Genomic DNA, 19,434 nt, shown 5'->3' on the forward strand with positions numbered 1-19,434 from the left:
ATCATGAAGGTCTTGGACTTTAGCCTCTTGCCCTGCTGTGTGAATTTTATCTCTGGAGTCCTTACAGAGATAAAAGTAAATACTGGAATTCTCACTGCAGGAAATCCTGTTTTGACCTCATTTATAGGGCTTTATTTTGGCTGACCAAAATGTAGATATAAAATTCACTGGTCTGAATCCTTTTATCATTAGAAAAGATTTCACTAGTGGAAAACATTAGAATAGGAGGCTACTGTTCTCGGTGAGTAATAATAAGAAAAAAATTAATCTCAGCAAAGCAAAAATCCTTTTTCCAATTGGGGATATCCCAGTAAGATTTTATAGACAGGATTAAGAGAGGTTACAGTTGCCTGAGAATTGTATTCTCATTGACCTGGTATATTGCATCATTCAGCAGACAAAAATAAAAACATAAAGCTATGAATGCAATCACTTTTTAATTTACATGATTTTAGGAGTGGGTATGGTTTAAGTTGTAGCTGATAAAATTTATGATAAGTGCTTTTCCAAGGTATTTTTAATATAATAGAAAAAACGCAGAATATTTGACAACATTGATATCTCTAGAAATTAAAATAGCTGACATTTTATCCTTGTCTTAATCTAATTTTAAAATAAAATATTATATACAGAATGTTGCTTCACAGGTCCAGTAGCAGTCATGGCTACATGAGAAATAGTGCCTCTTTCCAGGAAGATGACAATTAAACTCATCAAAGACCTTTAAATATCCTTCATAGCTGATAATTTGGAAGTGATGCTTTCTGCCTTTTAGGGTTTTTTCTGCACTTAGGCCTAAAATGAAGTGTTGGTGAGCTGATACTGCTGTTATGTGTATGTACTCCATGGTAGACTACTGAAGAGGCTTTCTGCTTTTATTAGTACTTCAGGTATGGGAGTCTTCTGCTAACATAATACAAGTTGTATGTAGATACATCTTAAAGTAAATTCATAAAGCAGCTTTTATAATTCTAATGATTTTATGTTCCTCTTTGTTCCTCTTATTTTTTCTTTTTTTTTTTTTTATTTTTTACTTTTTAAGATACTGTTTCCCTTTTGGACGTCCTGAAGGAGCTTTAAAAGCCACACTTTCATTACTTGAAAGGGTAAGTTTGAGAGCAAAAGTTCTGCTGATCCTGCATTTTTGTTTTGCATTCAGGTTGCTGAAAGCATACTCATAATTTTACTGCTGGTTATAACTGCTTACTGGAATGATGGTTGGTTTGGTTTTTCTCTCATTGTCTTCCACAGAGGCAAACAGCTGTTTTCTGCAGGAGTTATTTACTGGACTTTCACTTCAAGCCACTGAATTGTAGTCAATGACTCTGGTCCTTTTTTATTAGGACCTTTTTTTATTTAACACTTACCCAGCATTAACCCTAAAGTGGTACAAGTCTACTCTACAGCCCCCCACTTTCTGCTGTTTATGCCTTCTATGCTGCTGATATTGCCTATACTCATATGTAATTAAAATCCTTCTCTATAATTTAAATAATATTCAATAAATGCATCATCTGAGTCAATTTAAGAAGCAAAAGCTATACACAGCAAATCTGACATAGGCAGCCATAAATGTCAACTCCTGCCCAGCAAATCTTCTTGTATTGACTGGAAAGGAGAATATCTCATAATGATAAAAGCATCTCAGTCATCTCTGTGGAAAAAGGACTTTAAATTCCAGCAGAGATTCCAAAGGAATTGTATCAGCAGGAGTCTGATGAAGTTATGAATTCGAAAAAGGCTTAGGTCCAGGCTGTGTTGCTTTGCCAAAATTTGTGAGGTTTGATCCTGGCAAATATTAGTTATTCTGCAGTGCAGAACAATTCAGGGATGGAGATTCTCTCTTAGAAAACCTCTGTCATGTTCAGACATGACACATAGGGAGTCTAGGTATATATGTTTAATTCCACTTAGCATCTCAGTGATTGCAGTGCTGTGTAGGTTCCTTTGTGCTTTTTGAAACATCAATTTCTTCTCCCCTTTCCTGCTGTTGCAAATGATAATGGTGCTCTAACTGGTGCTCAAGCAGCACCACTGTCAATTTTGACTGGGAATAAATGTTCTTTCCTACATTTGTGGATGCACAATAGGTTAGAACCATCTTATTTTACTTGTCTTTGAAAAATTTGGGAAAATTCAGACCAAGAACAAAAGGTTTTGAATACTGTAAATTCACTTGTTGATAACTCAGAAGTTATTAATTGAAAAATCAAGTAAACACAGATAGAGGAGTCATATTTGTGTACAGCTATTCTGGAAGCCTGATTTGCAGCAATGTCTTCCTAATAGCATCTCTGTTGCTGAACCTGTTTCTTTTCTACCATGTCCTTCCCTAGACTGCATCTCTCGCTCTCTTCTTTTAGCAGTAACTTTTAGATATATAAGGGTGTATCTTGTCCAGAGATCCACTTGAGAAGCATTTGAAGCATTTTTTTAAGGTTGTGAGTTATCAAAAATGTTATTATTTACATGAAAATGTGATAAAACTATGTTGAGTTTTGTTTACACTTACCTGTTGAAAGTTAATGGAGTGCAGAATTAAATTTTAAATGCAAGTGAATTATCAACATTTTTTTAACACTGTAATCCAGAGTATATTATGCTGCCTTCATATAAAGAGGTATGGATTCTTGGTTCACCTCACTTGCAATAGGTGAGGTAACAACTCACATGTTTTGAAAACATTTATATGGACTGTTCTTCTACTTGTCCATAATAAAATATTCTGCTGGAAGTTCAATGTTTTCCCTTCCCACTATATAGATGACATTTTTTTCACAGCAAGGACGTGTTGAAGTTGAATAACCTTACCCTGTTGAAGAGTCCATGGTACTGCAATGGTGGAAGCTGAGAACCAAGCCAATTTCCATAATCACATCTTTAGTGGTAACCGTGATCCAGCCCATCCACAGAATGCTCTTGTTCTACTGCTTTCAGTATCACCCAAAGACTGATTGGCATGCTGCGAGATGGCAAACAGGAGGGATAAATACTGTACAGGCAGTCAAATCAGGGCTGAACAGAAACCTTCAAAGATGAAGGTCCACCAAGCTGAAATAGTTCCTTTTTGACTTCTGCCTTTAATCATTATCAGATCTGTGGTAACTTTAGTATACTTTTGTCCTTTTCCTGTGGGGTTTGGGTAATTGTAATGAAGTGGTATAATTGTCTCTGACACAGGTTTTAATGAAAGATATTGCCACTCCTATACCAGCAGAAGAGGTGAAGAAAGTGGTTAGAAAATGTCTGGAGAAGGCTGCCTTGATCAATTACACGCGACTTACAGAATATGCCAAAATAGAAGGTTAGTACAGCAATCAACTGCCGAGGTGGCTGTAAAAGCCAACAATGCCCATTAACTGCATATTCAGTGAGCAGCCTTTTCCCTTTCCAGAACAAACCCCTTCCACAGCAAGGGGAAATGTCTCATTAAAATCTCAGCTGGTGAACTGTGGAGCTTTTTCCTATTCATTGCTTTAATATGCCTCCTGGGACCCTGTTTGAATAAAAGACTAGGACTTCCTAATTTAAGTAGCCCTTTGTTCTTACTTTTGAGTTCTTCATAAAATTAAGAGGTTGTTTATGGGTTATTTTTTATTTCTCTAGCTATTTCTAGTGATTAAACTACTGACAGGAAATTCTTTCCTTAACAGCAGTGTCGCTGCCTTGAAATTTGAAAACTCTGTATGGATTCTTTTCTGAAGTATTTATAAGGCAGACAAATAGATAAATGCTATTTATTTTTGCTACTGTGTGATCAGATGTATAACAATAATCTGATCATTAAAACCCTAATTACATACTGATTTAATGAATTAAGGGAACATAATACTAAGTTTGAAGATAATCAGGAGTTTTTCTGAAAGTTTGGTATGTTCTATAAAGTATATCATGAAGTTAACTAAAATTCTGCTTTAAAAAATGGCCAGGATGCACAATATCATTTTACTATTTGTAAATCTTATGGAGAACAAAAAGGAAGTCATAATAGTCAAATGCCTTCTCAAGACAAACTTTTATTCTCCATGAAGTACAAAAAGCTAGAGATACTCCTGTCCAAATGTATTCAAGAACAGAAAGCTGTATGCACTGGATTTTTGGAGCTAGAATTATTCTCAGGAAAATATTGTAGGATTAATTCTGGTTTTTTTAAAATGCAAATTTTATGCATATTAATTTTTTAAATAGCATATATTTCTAGCAATACACCAGAAGAAACAGAGCAAGCTTAGGAACAAATTGAAGAAGCCTCAAATATTTAGCAATGTTATAAAGCCAACTTTTTTCCCATTTGTATCTCTGCTCAAATTCTCTGAAAAACATGAGTTAACCGATCTCACAAGTGATTAACAAAAGATCCATCTCATCACTATAGCAACCAGTATTATATCATGGAAGTAACAACATGAAACCATCCTAGTAACCAGTTTATCATAATTAATTATGATATCATGTTGTGTTAAAGAGAAAAAGGATGAATATTAAACCTGTTCTGGAAAATGAAAGCGAAAAAAAGAATGTTTTCCTTAGTTTTTTTATATTTCTGTATTCATAAAGGGAAATGTTAATGTTCTGTATTTAAGTCATGTATCAAACCTGTTGAAACAATGAGTATAAAAATAGAAACATTTTTTATGATTTGAAAAAAAGCTTGTAAAAGATACCTGACACTAAAATGGATTGGAAAGGTTTTTGTCATGATGTAAATAAATCTTTTCCCAAGATTTTTTACTGTATCCTAGAGAATTGTGGGACCTCCCCTGAAGTAGCAAAGTTTGCACTTTAAGATATTCACACTGTTAACACCAAGTAAGCTGGAACAGAACATGAAACTGACTCCCATATTTCGACTTGCAATTTTCTTTTTTGGATTTATTGCCTTTTGGTTGGAACCCAACTAGATTTATTTAAGTAGTTTTACACTCATGTAGATATAAACCCAAAGCACAGCACATCATATATATATATATATGCATATATAAAGAGAAATAGGTGAAGTACTTTTGTGAGAATAAAGTACTGTTGAAAGTGAAGGACTCCAGCATTGTAACATCAGAAAATTCAATGCACTGGATTTCAATGGCAATGAGACCTGTATTGATGTCTTTTCATACTCTGGTCATTACAAACATCCTAATTTTTTACCAATATAAATGTAATATTTTTCAGCAATGGGTTTCATTCTGCTCCTTTAGGTTTATAGGAGCATTGTTGTATCTGTGCACTGAAGTTACATTCTTCTCTTGAAAGTAATTTATGTTAGTGTTTGCATTAAATGCTTACTCCTCAAACTGCATACAGGAAGCATAGTGTCCTTATCACTGATGTCCTCAAATGTGGCTGGCACATCTTTTGGAGAATTTTGTCCTTTGACTATTTATTTACTGAATAACATCATATTAGTTGGTCAAAAGGTAAATATTACAAGATAATATCAGCTATAGACCAATAGCAAATACCTAAAACGTAGCGATAAAAAGAAGGTTCTAATACAAATAATATTCTCATATATGTTTCTGAATTCCCATGCACAGTATGGATGCAAGCTTAGTGCCTGAGCTTGAAATAAAGACTATATAGGACTAGTAAATGCAAATATATTACTCAGAAATATGCACCATTTCTCCCTCACATGAAAAATCCCATCACTTGTGTGATGTACTCAAGATGTTAAGAAGCTATTAACTCCTTATGTGGTATTTATTCTTCTCTAATTATATGAGTTTTATTTCTGTAATGATGTTTTTCTTTCCCTATTTTTTTTATTCAGCAACAACGGAAAAGGACCCAGGTGATTACTATTTGTGTGCATGTCTGCATGTATTACCGATGTAGTGTGTTTGTGTCTGTTGTTAATATTTTTCTTGATTTGAACAACACCTATGTACCAGAACATTTTTAAATATTAAAATTAATTTTGGTGTAGTTTAGTCCATGTATTTACACTGATACTTAATTATGATGTACCTATTTATTAGGAGTTTAGCTTTCTGTTTTGGAATATGATGAAGTTGTATTTTCTGTGAAAGGGGTATAACTAAATGATGCAGAAAAGTTTAATTTTGTTAAATTCAAAAACAGTTTGTGTATTTAGAGAAATGTAATTTCACAGTCCTCTGCAAAAACTCTGTGTTTCAAAAGAGAATTGTTCAATTTATTAATGAAGATATTGCTATGAAAACTAATTTTGTAAAACTGGTTTTACATTTCTCTCATATGGCTTTGTTTAGTGATACATTTCTTTTTCTAGGTATAGCTGAGGGTTACATAGAAGGTAGTTCTTTTTTTTCCCAATTTCATGATGATATGGTGTATCTTCTCCAGTCATACAGGGAGGGGATTTTGAGTTCTTATATCCCAATATTTAAAAGTCATCATACAAAGAGCACAGCTGAAGTAGTATTTGCAGCTGAGTAAAACTGGCTGCATAGAAATATGAGGGATTGTGCATATCTGGACTGTGAAATAGAGCTGTGCACTGCTTTGTCTTACCTGAAATACATACCCAAAGATTGATTGTGGTGCATTTTGGGGTTTCACCAACAATATCAAACACAGTTATGGGAAGGGGCATTGAGCTGGTAGTACTCTCATGATGAACCTAATTTTCCGTCTGGAAAGACAGACCGGTGTGATGATAACAAAGTTGCATGAAGGTAGTTCAAAGAGAAGCTCCTTGCCGATGAGGGGCTTTAAAATTACTAGGAAATTATTAAGACTGCTTTTTTTAACAACTGTGTCCATAACTGAAGTAAAAAAAATTCCGCTGATTTCCAAGACTTCCAGTGGTTTTTTTTAAAGCTTTAAATAAATAGAAGGTAAATAGAAGGTCTTTTGGAATTGTTAAAGAAGAGATCGGGCAATGCACTGGTGGAATGGATATTCGTGCCACAGTCAGTCAGGGTGGGCTGGGGGGAGCCCACAATGCTCAGATCATCTGCTGACCCCTTCCATCAACAGGAGAGGTTCCTTAGGCTGGGGACTCCGAGTGCTCTGAAGGTCCTTGAGCAGCTTCTCTGTGCAAGGACAATCTCACAGCATCAAATGCAAAACACCCTAAAAAAACTTTCCCTTCTGCATTAAATACCCAAAGCTAGATAGCACAAATAATCTGTTTAATGCTTTTATGCCTGTAGGTATTAAAGAAAATATCTATTGAAATTAGAAATTCAGAAACAATTAATTGAAGTTAATTGAAAATTATTTGGCAAATTGTAGAGATTTTTTCCTTTCAATTTGGCGCTCCAACACCTCGCCTGTGCACTTTTATACTATATATACACCTTTATGCAATGCACTGACTTTTATACACTATGTATCACCTGAAGTACCAATCTTCTTGTGCCACACGCTTGCCAATTTTTGTTTTTTCTCAGGGTGTTTGTGAGGGAAGCCCAAAACCATTAAGCATCAATGGCATAGTTACAGACACATAAATAAATAAATAAATAAATAAATAAATACATAAATTGCTGTACCTGTTTTTAAATATTTTACATTAGGTTTCACCACGCTTTGAAAGAAACCATAGCTCTTCTCAACACAGGATAGCAAAGTTGTCCCTTAAGTGACCTGGCAAATAACTAGATTAGAGAATGGATGAGAGGAAAGCCTATCACATATAGTGAGTAAGTTCACTGGCTGAGTTAGCTGAAGCTAGAGGTTTATAGGCTGCATTTATAATTTAGTTGCTTAATTAAATACCAGTTCTGACTAAAAATGCAAATGAAAATTAATCAAAAACTCAAAAAAAAAAATGTTGTTTTGAAAGGAGTAAATAGACTGTATCCACTGGAGTTTTGTGAAGCACTGGACATATTTCTCTGATGCAAAAGACAAAGCCACTGAGATGAATCCCAGTACATTTTAGGGCCAAATCCTGCTCCTGTTGTTGTCTCTAGCTGGACTCCTACAGATTTCATAATGAACTTGATGTACAATATGCTTAGCCCTAATACCATATATTGTACTTTTGTGGAAAATGAAAAAAACTATGTCTAGATAACTGTTATTTACCCTTTAACTTGTGCACTATATACTGATAATGAAGCTTGAATTTCAGGAGTGTCCTTGTTAGGTAATACAGAGGTGAATATGCAGATTCTTCTTGTTGTGAGAGCCTTTTCTTGGCAGCGTGGTTGCCAGGTTCCCAGGTCTATTCCCCAAGTGCTCTCATTTTCACAGTCTCAGCTGAGCAAGTCTCTGAATGTTTTCCCAAAGACAGTGGTTACTTTCTTAATGGCAAACATGGTGGCATAAGCTGCACTTCCATCAAAAATATTTGTTTACTGTCAGGATGACATTTTATTGAGCATCCTTCATCATTGTACTGTTATGAATATAGAATAGATTTTTTTAACAAAAATTACATTTGCCATGAAAATTATATAGGGTTCAGCATGTCATTCTTTATTACATGTACAGCTGAATTTCTCATGGAGTAGCTAATCTGCTCAGTCAGTGTAATTACCATTATGAAGAGAATAGCAGGAAACCTACTATTATAATTTTGAACTATATCTAAGAACTCTTAAATAATGTCCTGGTAGTTTGCAGCAGGGGTTTATAATTTGTCAAGGATATGAATCACAGCATCAATACATGAAAATCTCTTAAGTATGACCCATTTTCATTTCAGCATATGCTGCCTTTGAGATTTCACTACCTGAGAAGACTTTCATTTTGTGTATGGCATGTATTCCTGTCTTATTCAGTATTTAACTTATATTAACTCTTCCTATAGATAATGTTGAACATAAATGGACCTGCCAGATTCTGAAGCCAGAGACAAACAGTATTGTTCATATGCATTTTGCACACTTCGTGTGGAGAGCCTATAGAAATTTGCATGGTCCCATCAGCTGTTTTCTCTCCCTAAAAAAGATGGCCTTCCTTACACAGACTTCTTATTTTTTACTTATATTTAATGAACATCCATACACACAAAGTAATAAAATGCATTATTTGTTCTTTCTCATAAATTAATGGGTTTGCCTCTTAAATTTATTAGAAATCTGAATGGCTGAGGACTAATTAATTCTGCTATTGCTGCTGTTATTGCCTGTGAAAAGACAGAAAGTTACACATAAATGCATTTTTCAGCACAGGGGCATTCCTTTGCTGTGCAGATAGAAAAGGGATTGAAGTGGTAAATGTCTGTAAAGCAAACAGGGCAGTATTTATCATTGTCCATGGATATTAATTTCTGAAGCAATAGACAGATTGTAAACATTTGAATTATAAGTTCAGTTGTCTTTTAACTCAATTTTTTAAATTCTGTAGTAACTCAGAATACTGGGCTCTTTCTGCCAAACAGTTTGAATAAAAGAAATAAGAATAAATTTCATTAAAATTGGAGCAAATAGTTACTCTGAAGCGTACAATTGTTCAAAGACAAATCAGTTGTGATGCCAAAATTTGTTTCTATCAGAAAGACCGCCAAAGGCTGAATAAATGTTAACTCCATACAAGAGAAGGTCAGGAGAAACTCAGAAGTTTGCTGGGGTTTAGGACATCAATCATTAACATACTCATTTACATTCAAGTTTCTAAAGGAAGGATAGTATGTAAATGCCTTCAAGGCTCAGAAGGATCTGTCTGGCTTAAAAAAGAAGAACACTACAAACATTATTGAAGCTGAGAAGGCAAGTGGAGAGAGTCATTGTACATGGAGAGGACTTGATTTAAGCTCTCCATGCATGTTCATTTCACTGAACAAACAGAAGTGGGTTGCACAGCAGCATAGCACCTTCTTGGTCTCTGTTGTGCAACTAAATGGAAATGAGGATATGGGCAAACATCCCTGATTTCAGTTTTGGACCTGTAAAATAATCCCCAGACTGGATCCTGATACTCCTTTGTAAACATACCCACATCCTCCTTTAACAGTAGGGGCTGAGTCAGCCTTTGTCACTGTGCTTCCCCTTTTCAGTCCCCTGCTTCACCCACAGGAAGGTCATTTCAAGTCCTGTGTTCTGTACAGGTGTATCATCACCTGTACAGTTAAATTAATTCCCAAAATTAAGCATGCCAACCTTATCCTGTCTCCCAAATGAGGGAGGGGTAGTTCCATCCTTCATTAGCATTTCACCATCTCCAGTTCCTCCATGCCCTATGATGCATTTTTAGACAAGAGTTTAGTACTCATGCGGCCCAGGCTTTCATCACCTTGTCTCAGAGTAGCTGCCTGTTCTTCATTTCTATCATTCAGGAGTCTTTCTCTATTAAAATGTGAATTCCATCTTGTTGAGCATTGGTGACAAGAACTGTGCAAAGTCATCCCCATTAGATGCCTTGCACAGTATGAGCAGCGCTCTTATAGCAGAAACATTTTATCTGATATAGGAAGGGTCTGATGTCTGTATCATGCTTGTGTCACACAACCCTTCTGTGAAAAGCTAATTCAACCCAGTCTTACAGTTTTGATCATTTTGAGCTGACATGTTCCCAGTTTATAGGAAATTTTTATTGCTGTTCATGTGTCAAAATATATTGTCCCTTCTTTAACTCTTGAAGGTATTTTCAAATGTTTCTTTCTCCCATTCTTTGGAATTATCAAATTCTTGTTACTGCATCTTTCTATCTCCCATGTTTTACACATCGTCATTGTGCTTCTGATATTTATTCTAAAGTCCCTGGTGAAAATATTAAGGAAGCTAAGATGAATCTTCAAGAAATCTCTCAAGAATCCTTTTCTTGCACTTTCTCAGCACTGCTTATTCCCTTTCACTTGAGGCATCTTCTTTATACCCCACACAGTTTCTTTTTTTAATCCTCACTTTCTTCAGCTTAACTGGTAGTTTTCCCATGAGGCACAGTATCAAATGCTTCATTAAAGTCAGAATAAATAAGATCTACTGAATTTCTTTTATACAAAAATATCTTATCTAAAAATGCACGAGTATAGTTCAATCTATCTTTGCAAATCTGTGTTATATTTTATTTTGTTTTCTGTTCATTTTGTGTTCTCAATTAGTAATTTCTTCACATTTTGTTTCAGTTAATAATTTTAAACATCTCTTTTCCCTTCCCCTTGCCTGCCAGCATTAGATTTTTTGTTTTCATTTTTCAGTAAGGCTCCACAATTTAGAATCTTAAAATATTCTGGGTTTTTTTTAATACTTTTTTCTAAGTCTGCATTTTCAAGCGCCAGTTTTCTCTCCGTCTGATAGATGAGTTATTAATCTATCCAGTTCTCTTTATTCATGGAGCCTTGCAGTTTAGCATGTTTGTTATCTCTGAGTTTTATTCTACAGTATCAGGAAGTGCTGAGAATATTAGTTCTTTCCCCCTTTGAAGTGAAATTAGAAGTGAGAAAAAGAAAGAAAATACCAACTGCTTATATCTGTGTCGCCAAAATCAGAATACAAAAAAAATCTTACATTAAATGCTTTGATGATCAGCTGGCAAAGAATGAGATTTTTCTTCCACTTTTGCCTTTTTGAGTTTGTTATTTTTATGCTTTTCAATGAGTCAAGATTCCCTTCAGAAAACAAAACAAAACAAAACCAAAACATGTGATTGCCTCATGAAGGTAATAACATTCAATACTATGATAAATTTTAAAAACCAGAAAATATTGGAACGTGACGCACTTAATAAAATGGTAGGTCATGGAGTAGGAGATGTGTACTCTAACTTTTTACCAATATCACAATCTTGCTGTATTTAGTTAACAATGGTAATTAATTCTAATTTTTCCCCCTAGGATTTAAAATGCTGTTGAAGTCATAGAAAGCAATCATGGAATGACTGGTTTCAGCTTCATAATTAAAGCTAAATTCCACTATTTGTATAAGGCTGGATTTTGTTTCTAATGTGAAAAATATAGAATGTCCTTCCAGATCTACCTCCTTACTTTTTCATGCAGAATTAATTCTGTGAGAAATTGCACAAAAATTTAGCACAGTGAAATCTAAATTATCTGTGGGGTCGATTATACCAGTTTTGGGTTAACTCTTCAGAGTCCGTTCAGGTTTAGTAGCAAACTAGCTTCAAACAAAATTGCAGGTTTCACATGTTAAAAAGACCAAATGAATGGGCCCTGCTGGAGCAGAGTTGGCTCCATAAAGCTCAAATTATGCTGTGTCTGTATTGTCAATTATATTGTGTCTTGCTTTACTGTAAGCCCACTGAGGCTGTGAATTTGGGAGCTTCTCAGCATACTTGCCCTTTTTCCAATGCCTCTGGCTGGAGATGGGCTGGCTTTCCTGAGACACTGGTTCTGGACATGCTTGTTGGAAGAGAAGGGGAAGGATGAAATACGAGGCAGGGAAAACCAGCAAGGGATATGTGCTGTGTCACTGAGGGTGAGACTGGCAGGCCAGAGTCAGGAGTCCCCTTGTTGCATTTTATTCATAACCAAGAAAAAAAATGCCTCTCTAATGAGCAGATTCCTGTGTGCAGCAAATGGCAATGAGAAATTAATCACACATGTTTAACAACTTACATGCTGGGGAGAAAATGAGAGAGGTGAATTGTGCATTTGTCTTCAAGGATGTCTTCAACTCTCTTGTGGGAAGAACGCTTAAGGTGGGTTTTAGACACACTGATGTTAGGTTTTAGACATCCTGATTGTCTCAGCAAGGAGGACTGGGGAGAAGTTCCCTGACCTGTGAGATGCAGGAGGTGAGGCTGGATGATCTGACAGTCCCCTGTGGCCCGAGGCTCCGCTGGTTCACGAAGCAGTCACTTTTTCATTTCAGCAGTGCTTCACTCAGTTAACTTAGCTCATTTAACAATATTGCTGGGTACCTGTGTGACTCACTGGTAATGCATACTTGAGAAAGCATCCATTATTTGCAAAGCCTCGTTTGCTTTTTCATTTTGGCAGGATGTGAAGCTGGAAACAGATGATTGATGGCTTTTTCTGTTTATTTTCTAAAAGATGTCAAGTAGCATATTTACTGACTTGACTCCTGCTGCAACTTGTTAGTTTGAACAGTGTAAACACATCTTAACAACCTTTAGTAATTGTGGGAAGAAAGACATCATGAATATAATGAAAACTGACAGCACTGATTTCCATTCCTGTAATTCCTTTACGCTTACAAAGACAAGCACAGTATTTGGCTCAGGTGTTTTGGAGGGTCTAAAACTTCCAAATAAGAATTTATTGCTACTCATATTTCATATACACTACTTGCTTGGCTAAAAAAAATTCTTTCTTTATTTCTCAAATTACTTCGTAGCCCCTTATATATAGACACATGTAACTGGTGGATATCCATAAGATATATTCCCTAGAATTTGAAAGGTGTTTAGTTACAGAGAAAAATGGCTAGGTGGTGTGGTAACTTACATGTGGAGAAGGAGGCTTTACATGAAGCTTAAGTGAAATATAGGGAAGTCTATATCGTGCAAAAGAAATAGCATGTACTGATTTATTCTGTGAATAAGTAAACAAAAAAAAATTAAGAGGGATTTTCCCAAGAATACAGACTGATACAGATACAGTCCAAGGATACAGACTGAGTACAGTTCTCTGCCACCTTTTCTTAAGAACAGATATTCTAAGAAGATATTTATTTTTAAATTATTGTGAAAAGCTAGAAATATTAAGGGTAATTTGCATATATTTGGCTAGTAATAAATAGTTTCAGTGTAAACTAGTAAATAGTATGCTGAGTTTTATGGAAACATGGAACTGGAATTGATTCAGTCTAGTATAGCCCACACTTTTAGTCATTCCTGCCATTAAATATCAATTGGAAACCTGCCATACTCAACTCAAAGGTGTATTTACAGTTTTCATACTCTTTTTCCTCCTAAACATGCTAATCCTATTGAAAAATAACTGTTCCTGAGCATTAGTCCCACAATAACTGAAAACTTTAAAATGTCTAGTTTAAATCATTTGTCATGACTTCTTCTGCCAGCATCATCCTTGATCAAAGGTAGGTCCTGTCCTTCCCTAGTGTTTCCACTTCGGGAACACTGAATTCCTTCATTGCCTGGAATGTGTGCACATTTCTGATCCTCACTTCCATCCTTCATTTTATTAGGTTTATGATGCCTTTCAGACAAACAAAAAAAAAAAAAAAAAAAAAAAAACACCTGATCAAAATCCATCACTTCAGCACAGATGACCAGAACAACTGTATTTCCTTAATGCCTTGTTCAATGTAATTGGTACTTTCCCAAGACCATATTTCTCTTCACTGTGATCTTATCACAGTGGTGGAGCGAGATAATCTCACAGTTAGGTGGTAAATCTCTTTTTCTCCTGCTCTCCCTAGTGATAATGATATCTGTTCAACAGCCATTTTTAGGCCATCTTGAGCTAATTGCAAGTGTGGAATAAGTGAATTTATTCCGGAGCAAAAATGCAACATGAGATTCAACATAATTATTAGAATTACTTTCTTAATAATGTAGAGGAGCCCTTATAGGATAGAAATTCTGAATATTTTACAGCTTATTTAGCTTCATTAGCAGGATATGCAATTATGCATGCAATTATTTTGTTTACTTGGTAAGTGGTGAGGTAATGAAGATCAGGCTGAGTTAGCAATAAAATGAGTTGTTTATGCTGAAATCAGATGTTCCAGTCATGCTCTCTATTAATATCACTGGTTTATTCCTAAGACTCATCAACATCAGTGACACTGCTAGTGATGTATGTTGTCTGTATGAATTGTACTTGCCATGTGTTCAGGGAGGGGAGGACACTGACCACTAGGAGAAAGAGCAATTTCAGTCCAGGATAAGTGTAGAAACCACTGGTTTAGTCTGAATCCATTAGTAATCTTTATAATATAAAACCTGAATAATAGGCACTTGGCTGATCCTTGCTAATCTCTTTTGATTCAATATGTTTGTTGTTGTATTCATATAATCATTGTACAATATAAGAATTGTAAAGGCAATACAGTACAGTATTAAAAACAGTGATCTTGGCATTATGAATGTATTTTTGTGCCTTGTGTGTGCTTTGTGCTTGACCCATGTTCCTACACTAACTCTTTCTTGAGCTAAATTCTGATTTTAGAAAAAAAAAGTATTTCAACATATCTGGTTATGTGGTCTCTTCTAATAAGATTTGAAAAAATTCTTTGTAGTTGCTTCAATAACTAGTTTTCCTGCTTGGTTTTTGCATGCAAACAACGTGGGGTATTAGTCACTTTGAAGTAGGTGTTTGCTGGAGATTCTAATCCAGTGTTTCTTCAAAATTGCATCAAAGCTCTTTATTTCATTGCTGTAATATGCATTAATGTGTGAGTGCTGGAGAACTGGACAAGGTCACCTGCCTCAAAATGTCTGCAATGTTGCTTTGACTTGCTATAAATGTCAAGTGCTAAAAATATTTATTGCATGCAGATTGATATTCTTACTAAAACCAAGGAGATTATGTGAATTGTTTCATTAATCTGCTAATGGTCTGTGTAATGATGAATGCAAAGTGGGAAGGAAATGTCACAGAATTTTCTGCATATGAAGATGTGTATTCACATGATTTGCTATCCATAAACTTGCACAAAAAATGAGAGAACAGAATTCCTGAAATCCACTTTACCTTATTATCAGCTTTATGAGTTCTCTGCAAACCTGGTGAATGTGACCATACATTTATGCTTAGCAACAAGAACATTTTTAAGCAAACAAGCTCTAATAGCTAATGCTGAAGTTATCCCTACCGATGCAGATTATGTACTCAGACAAGTTACTTTTACTGACTAAAATGTTTGTAAAATTTCTGTTGGACTCTTCCCTTATCTCCTCTGATTCTTCCTGAAATATAGTGCTATGATTTTTTTAATTGCAAGCTAATTTTTGTTTAATTTCCCTGTAAGTATTTTAGTTACATTTGGTTTACCTTTGTTGTTTCCTTTCTTTTTGAAGTCTTCTGGGTAGAATAAGTGAGCCTCATGTAATTTGTAACTTTTGCATTTGTACTTCTTCTAGGTGGAATTTTTAGTAGACTTGTGTTAATTCTGTTATAAGATTCTTATTTCATAATGCTATTTTTCATGGTATGGTATTGAAAAGAATTCAGATTCGCCTTTACTGATGAACAGCAGGTAGAAAATTAGTTATTTGAATAAGTAGTTACTAGAAATTAGTTGTATGAATTATTTTAGTTTGCATTTTCTTATTTTTAAATATAACTAAAATGGAATGTCTTCTTTTGATTAAACATTTGGAATTTTTGACTGCTGCAAAAGGTATGAATTTTGCTGATGACAGTAATGAGTCAACTGGTGAGAAGACATACTGATAATAACAAAAAAGGTCTCCACTATCTGCTGTCTTTGTATATATGGCCTTGAAGAGAAAAAGAACTTCCTTATTGCAAAAGTTGAGCATCTAATACACTGATGCACCTGTTATTTCTCACATCTTAAATCAGATAATGTTTACAGTGACCACTGATGCTCTTGTGAATTATTTTCTCTTTTTTGTAATCTGGACATTCAGCTCTGTTTATGTGTATTAAATCATTATCCTTAACACTTGAAATTTCTTTTACTTTAGAAATTTGTCAGTTTGCAGCATTCCCATTAGTTTCTGACATAATTTTCTCTTACTGTAAATAATATTTGTAACTAAAACAATTTTGGTTTACATTTTATATTCATATAGAGACTATGAATCAAGCAACACCTGCAAGAAAACTGGAAGAGGTTCTCCACCTTGCAGAACTCTGTATCGAAGTATTGCAGCAAAATGAAGAGCATCATTCAGAGGTGAGGCTGTAATTGCATTTGCTGCACAGAATGGTTTGCTCCTGCATTTTTGCTCCTCTGATGCAAAGCAAGTCTGTCAAGAAACATTTTAGTTTTCCTTTCTGACATATGTTTAAGGCAGTTCACGTTTACAGAGGAATAAGAGACTTGAAGCTTATGTAAAGTGAAGTGAAATAAAACCCTACTTCAATTCACTTGAATGAACTGTAGGTTTAGAAGTGAAAATTAAAGAGCATAAAAAAGAGAAAGCATCTTTGTGCTGGAGGTGCTGAAATGGTATGGAAAACATTCATAGCCTTATACAGTTTTTCCTTCCAACTTTTCACCTGATGTTCAAAATAGAAAGAAATATAACTGAATGCTAGTTTTCATCATGATGTATAGATCTAATTATGTATAAGAAAATAATGGTAGGTATAATAATCTCATTTCCATTGCTCTTCTGTTGATTGGAAAAGTATGCTCTTAAACTTTTGCTTTTAAAAATGGCATTGTAAGGTAGAAGAAATGAAATAAAACAATTTTATGTTTGTTACTTTCACATCTTTTCTTCGTGATACAGAAACCACAACAGCTAGAATTCTAGCACCTCTTATGTCAAGGAATTACAAAACCTAACTTGCCCGGAAACACTGGTATATATTATTGAAATTTAATTAATAAATACAGTTTTCTAAGGTTCAGGAAATTGTTTTTAAAATGTTCTCAAAAAACTCAATAAATATTTTTTTAAATATGCAAATGGATAAACATTATCTAGTATGTATAGTTATAAAATATGATCATTCAAAACATCTGGTTTTATATCACACTATGGAATCTGGTTTTTAGCTTACATCTGTCATGTGTGAACTTGTTATAGATGTTTTATCATATACTGAAGAAACAGCTGTTTTGATGATTTGAAATTAATTCCCTGGAGGTCCTGTTCTACACTACTGTTGCCACTGTGTTACAGTGTAATGATTACTTAATAAAATGTATATATTGTAGTCTTTGTCTTTTGAGGACCTGCACTACTGTAAGAAAATTGGACTTCTGTGGAAAAGAACACAGAAACAAATGCCAGATCAAATCATACATATATGATTAAGCATCTCTGTTGAAAGATTGCATTCTATACTACTTATTTGCAGTCAGAGATGTGGTGTTTTTCAGAAGGATAAATATATTGCACGTGCCTTCAGAAAAATTTATTCAGCAAAAGTTTGCAATCTAATCTAAGGTACCTTGAAAAGAAAGAAGGTAATGCTAAGGTTATTTTCCCTTTCCTTCATTCATGTAATGCATGTTCAATTTCACTGAAATTTATAGGGCATTCAGAATTTCAGTATTAAAGTATATCTGAGAAAAAGATTGCCAAATTATACATTCCCTACTCAAAAAAGATAATTAAGTCTGGTGACTTCACATCTTAATGTTATGTGAATATTCAGTGTTTGATGCTACAGTTAACAAAAAGGATCAGTAATCTGTAAAATAATATATCACATTTTTAACACTAGATTTTTTTTCTTTTTTTTTAATTCATAACATTTACAAATTTCGGGGATTCCCAAAGGGAAGAGAGGTATGTGATTCCTGATGAACTAAGCATTGTTTTGCATTGCTCACAGCATGGAACTGTACATTGAACATGTAGCATAAAATGTTTTGATGATTTGTGGTGTTGCATGGCCACATTTATGTGCCTTCTAGAATCTCAGAACTCCATTCCTCCTTTAATGCAGGCAATGTTTCTGTTCTCCTAGAATGCGTGTCACCAATTGCTAATTGCTTTTAGCCTATTATTATTCATAGCAACTGTGCTGTTACATTTAGCTTTAACTTTTTTTTTTCCTATTCTCTCTTGCTGCCCAAGTAATGATGCATAGCTCTTGAGAGAGAGTCAGAAGAATTTCTGTCTGGGTTCAAAGTGTCATTTACAACAAGGAAGAAAATGGAGAGAAAATGGGCTCATTTTCTAGTTTTGATGTTGATTTGTTTTGAAGTTTTGGCAATATTTTCTGAATAGAGTTTTGCTTGCTTAGAAGGGTCCCCTGCCAGTGCCTGTATACATATTTTATTTTCATGAAGTTAGTTTCTAGAGCAAGCAGCCTGTTCCTTTAATTAACTCCTACTTAAACGGGTTCATTAATAAGAAATTTCTTCCACTTTGCTGAAACTGAGAGACTCCATTTCAAACTCTTGCCCAAGTTTTTACAGCCTCATCTCTCCTCCTCACTGTGGTGCCAGTTGTCATCCTTCAGTCCTACCACTGGAACACACAAAGTACTTTTCAGTAATAGCAGGAGATGCTCAGCATTTCTTTCAGACTTTTGTCAATTCATCATCTCTCCATTTGCCCCATGTCAGAAGGAACTATAGGTAGTCATCAGAAAGTCCATGATGCAAAACCACATTTGTAGACCACTTTACAGAAGTTGTCTTTTATTTTATGCCATTTAGACCTGACTACATAAGTCTGCACCACCCAGGGCCTACATTTCATAAATGCAAGTGAAGATTTATCTGAATTTATTTGAAGCTGGGGGGACTCAGCTCTTGTGTAGATCAAGCTACCTATGTTCCATGCTGGCAACTCAAAAATATTCAAAATTATATATTCAAAATGAGTGGCATAAGTTTGAAAGCAACAATATCTTCCTGTGTTGCATGTGTAGGCATTTCTCGCTGTGATATGTTCTTATAAACCCTGAACAAAACACTCTCAGCAGGATTCAATGCTCATCCTGTTTCACAAACTCCT

At 34.8% G+C, this 19,434-nt stretch overlaps 1 protein-coding gene across 4 annotated transcripts in view; it reads left to right on the forward strand.

Moving 5' to 3' along the window:
* The window catches only part of CADPS2 (calcium dependent secretion activator 2), a 285,443-nt gene that overhangs the window by 209,164 nt on the left and 56,845 nt on the right, over positions 1 to 19,434 (forward strand). For 3 of the 4 annotated variants that reach the window (XM_059471759.1, XM_059471760.1, XM_059471761.1), the window contains exons 15-17: positions 1,043 to 1,106; positions 3,181 to 3,304; positions 16,582 to 16,685. In XM_059471759.1, the coding sequence (XP_059327742.1) occupies positions 1,043 to 1,106; positions 3,181 to 3,304; positions 16,582 to 16,685 (292 nt within the window). Of the gene's footprint in view, positions 1 to 1,042; positions 1,107 to 3,180; positions 3,305 to 5,770; positions 5,792 to 16,581; positions 16,686 to 19,434 lie in introns of all 4 variants that reach the window. The other variant, XM_059471758.1, reaches the window with a different exon arrangement.

The sequence above is a fragment of the Ammospiza nelsoni genome, chromosome 5 (genome assembly GCF_027579445.1).
Source record: "Ammospiza nelsoni isolate bAmmNel1 chromosome 5, bAmmNel1.pri, whole genome shotgun sequence".
NCBI lineage: Eukaryota > Metazoa > Chordata > Aves > Passeriformes > Passerellidae > Ammospiza > Ammospiza nelsoni.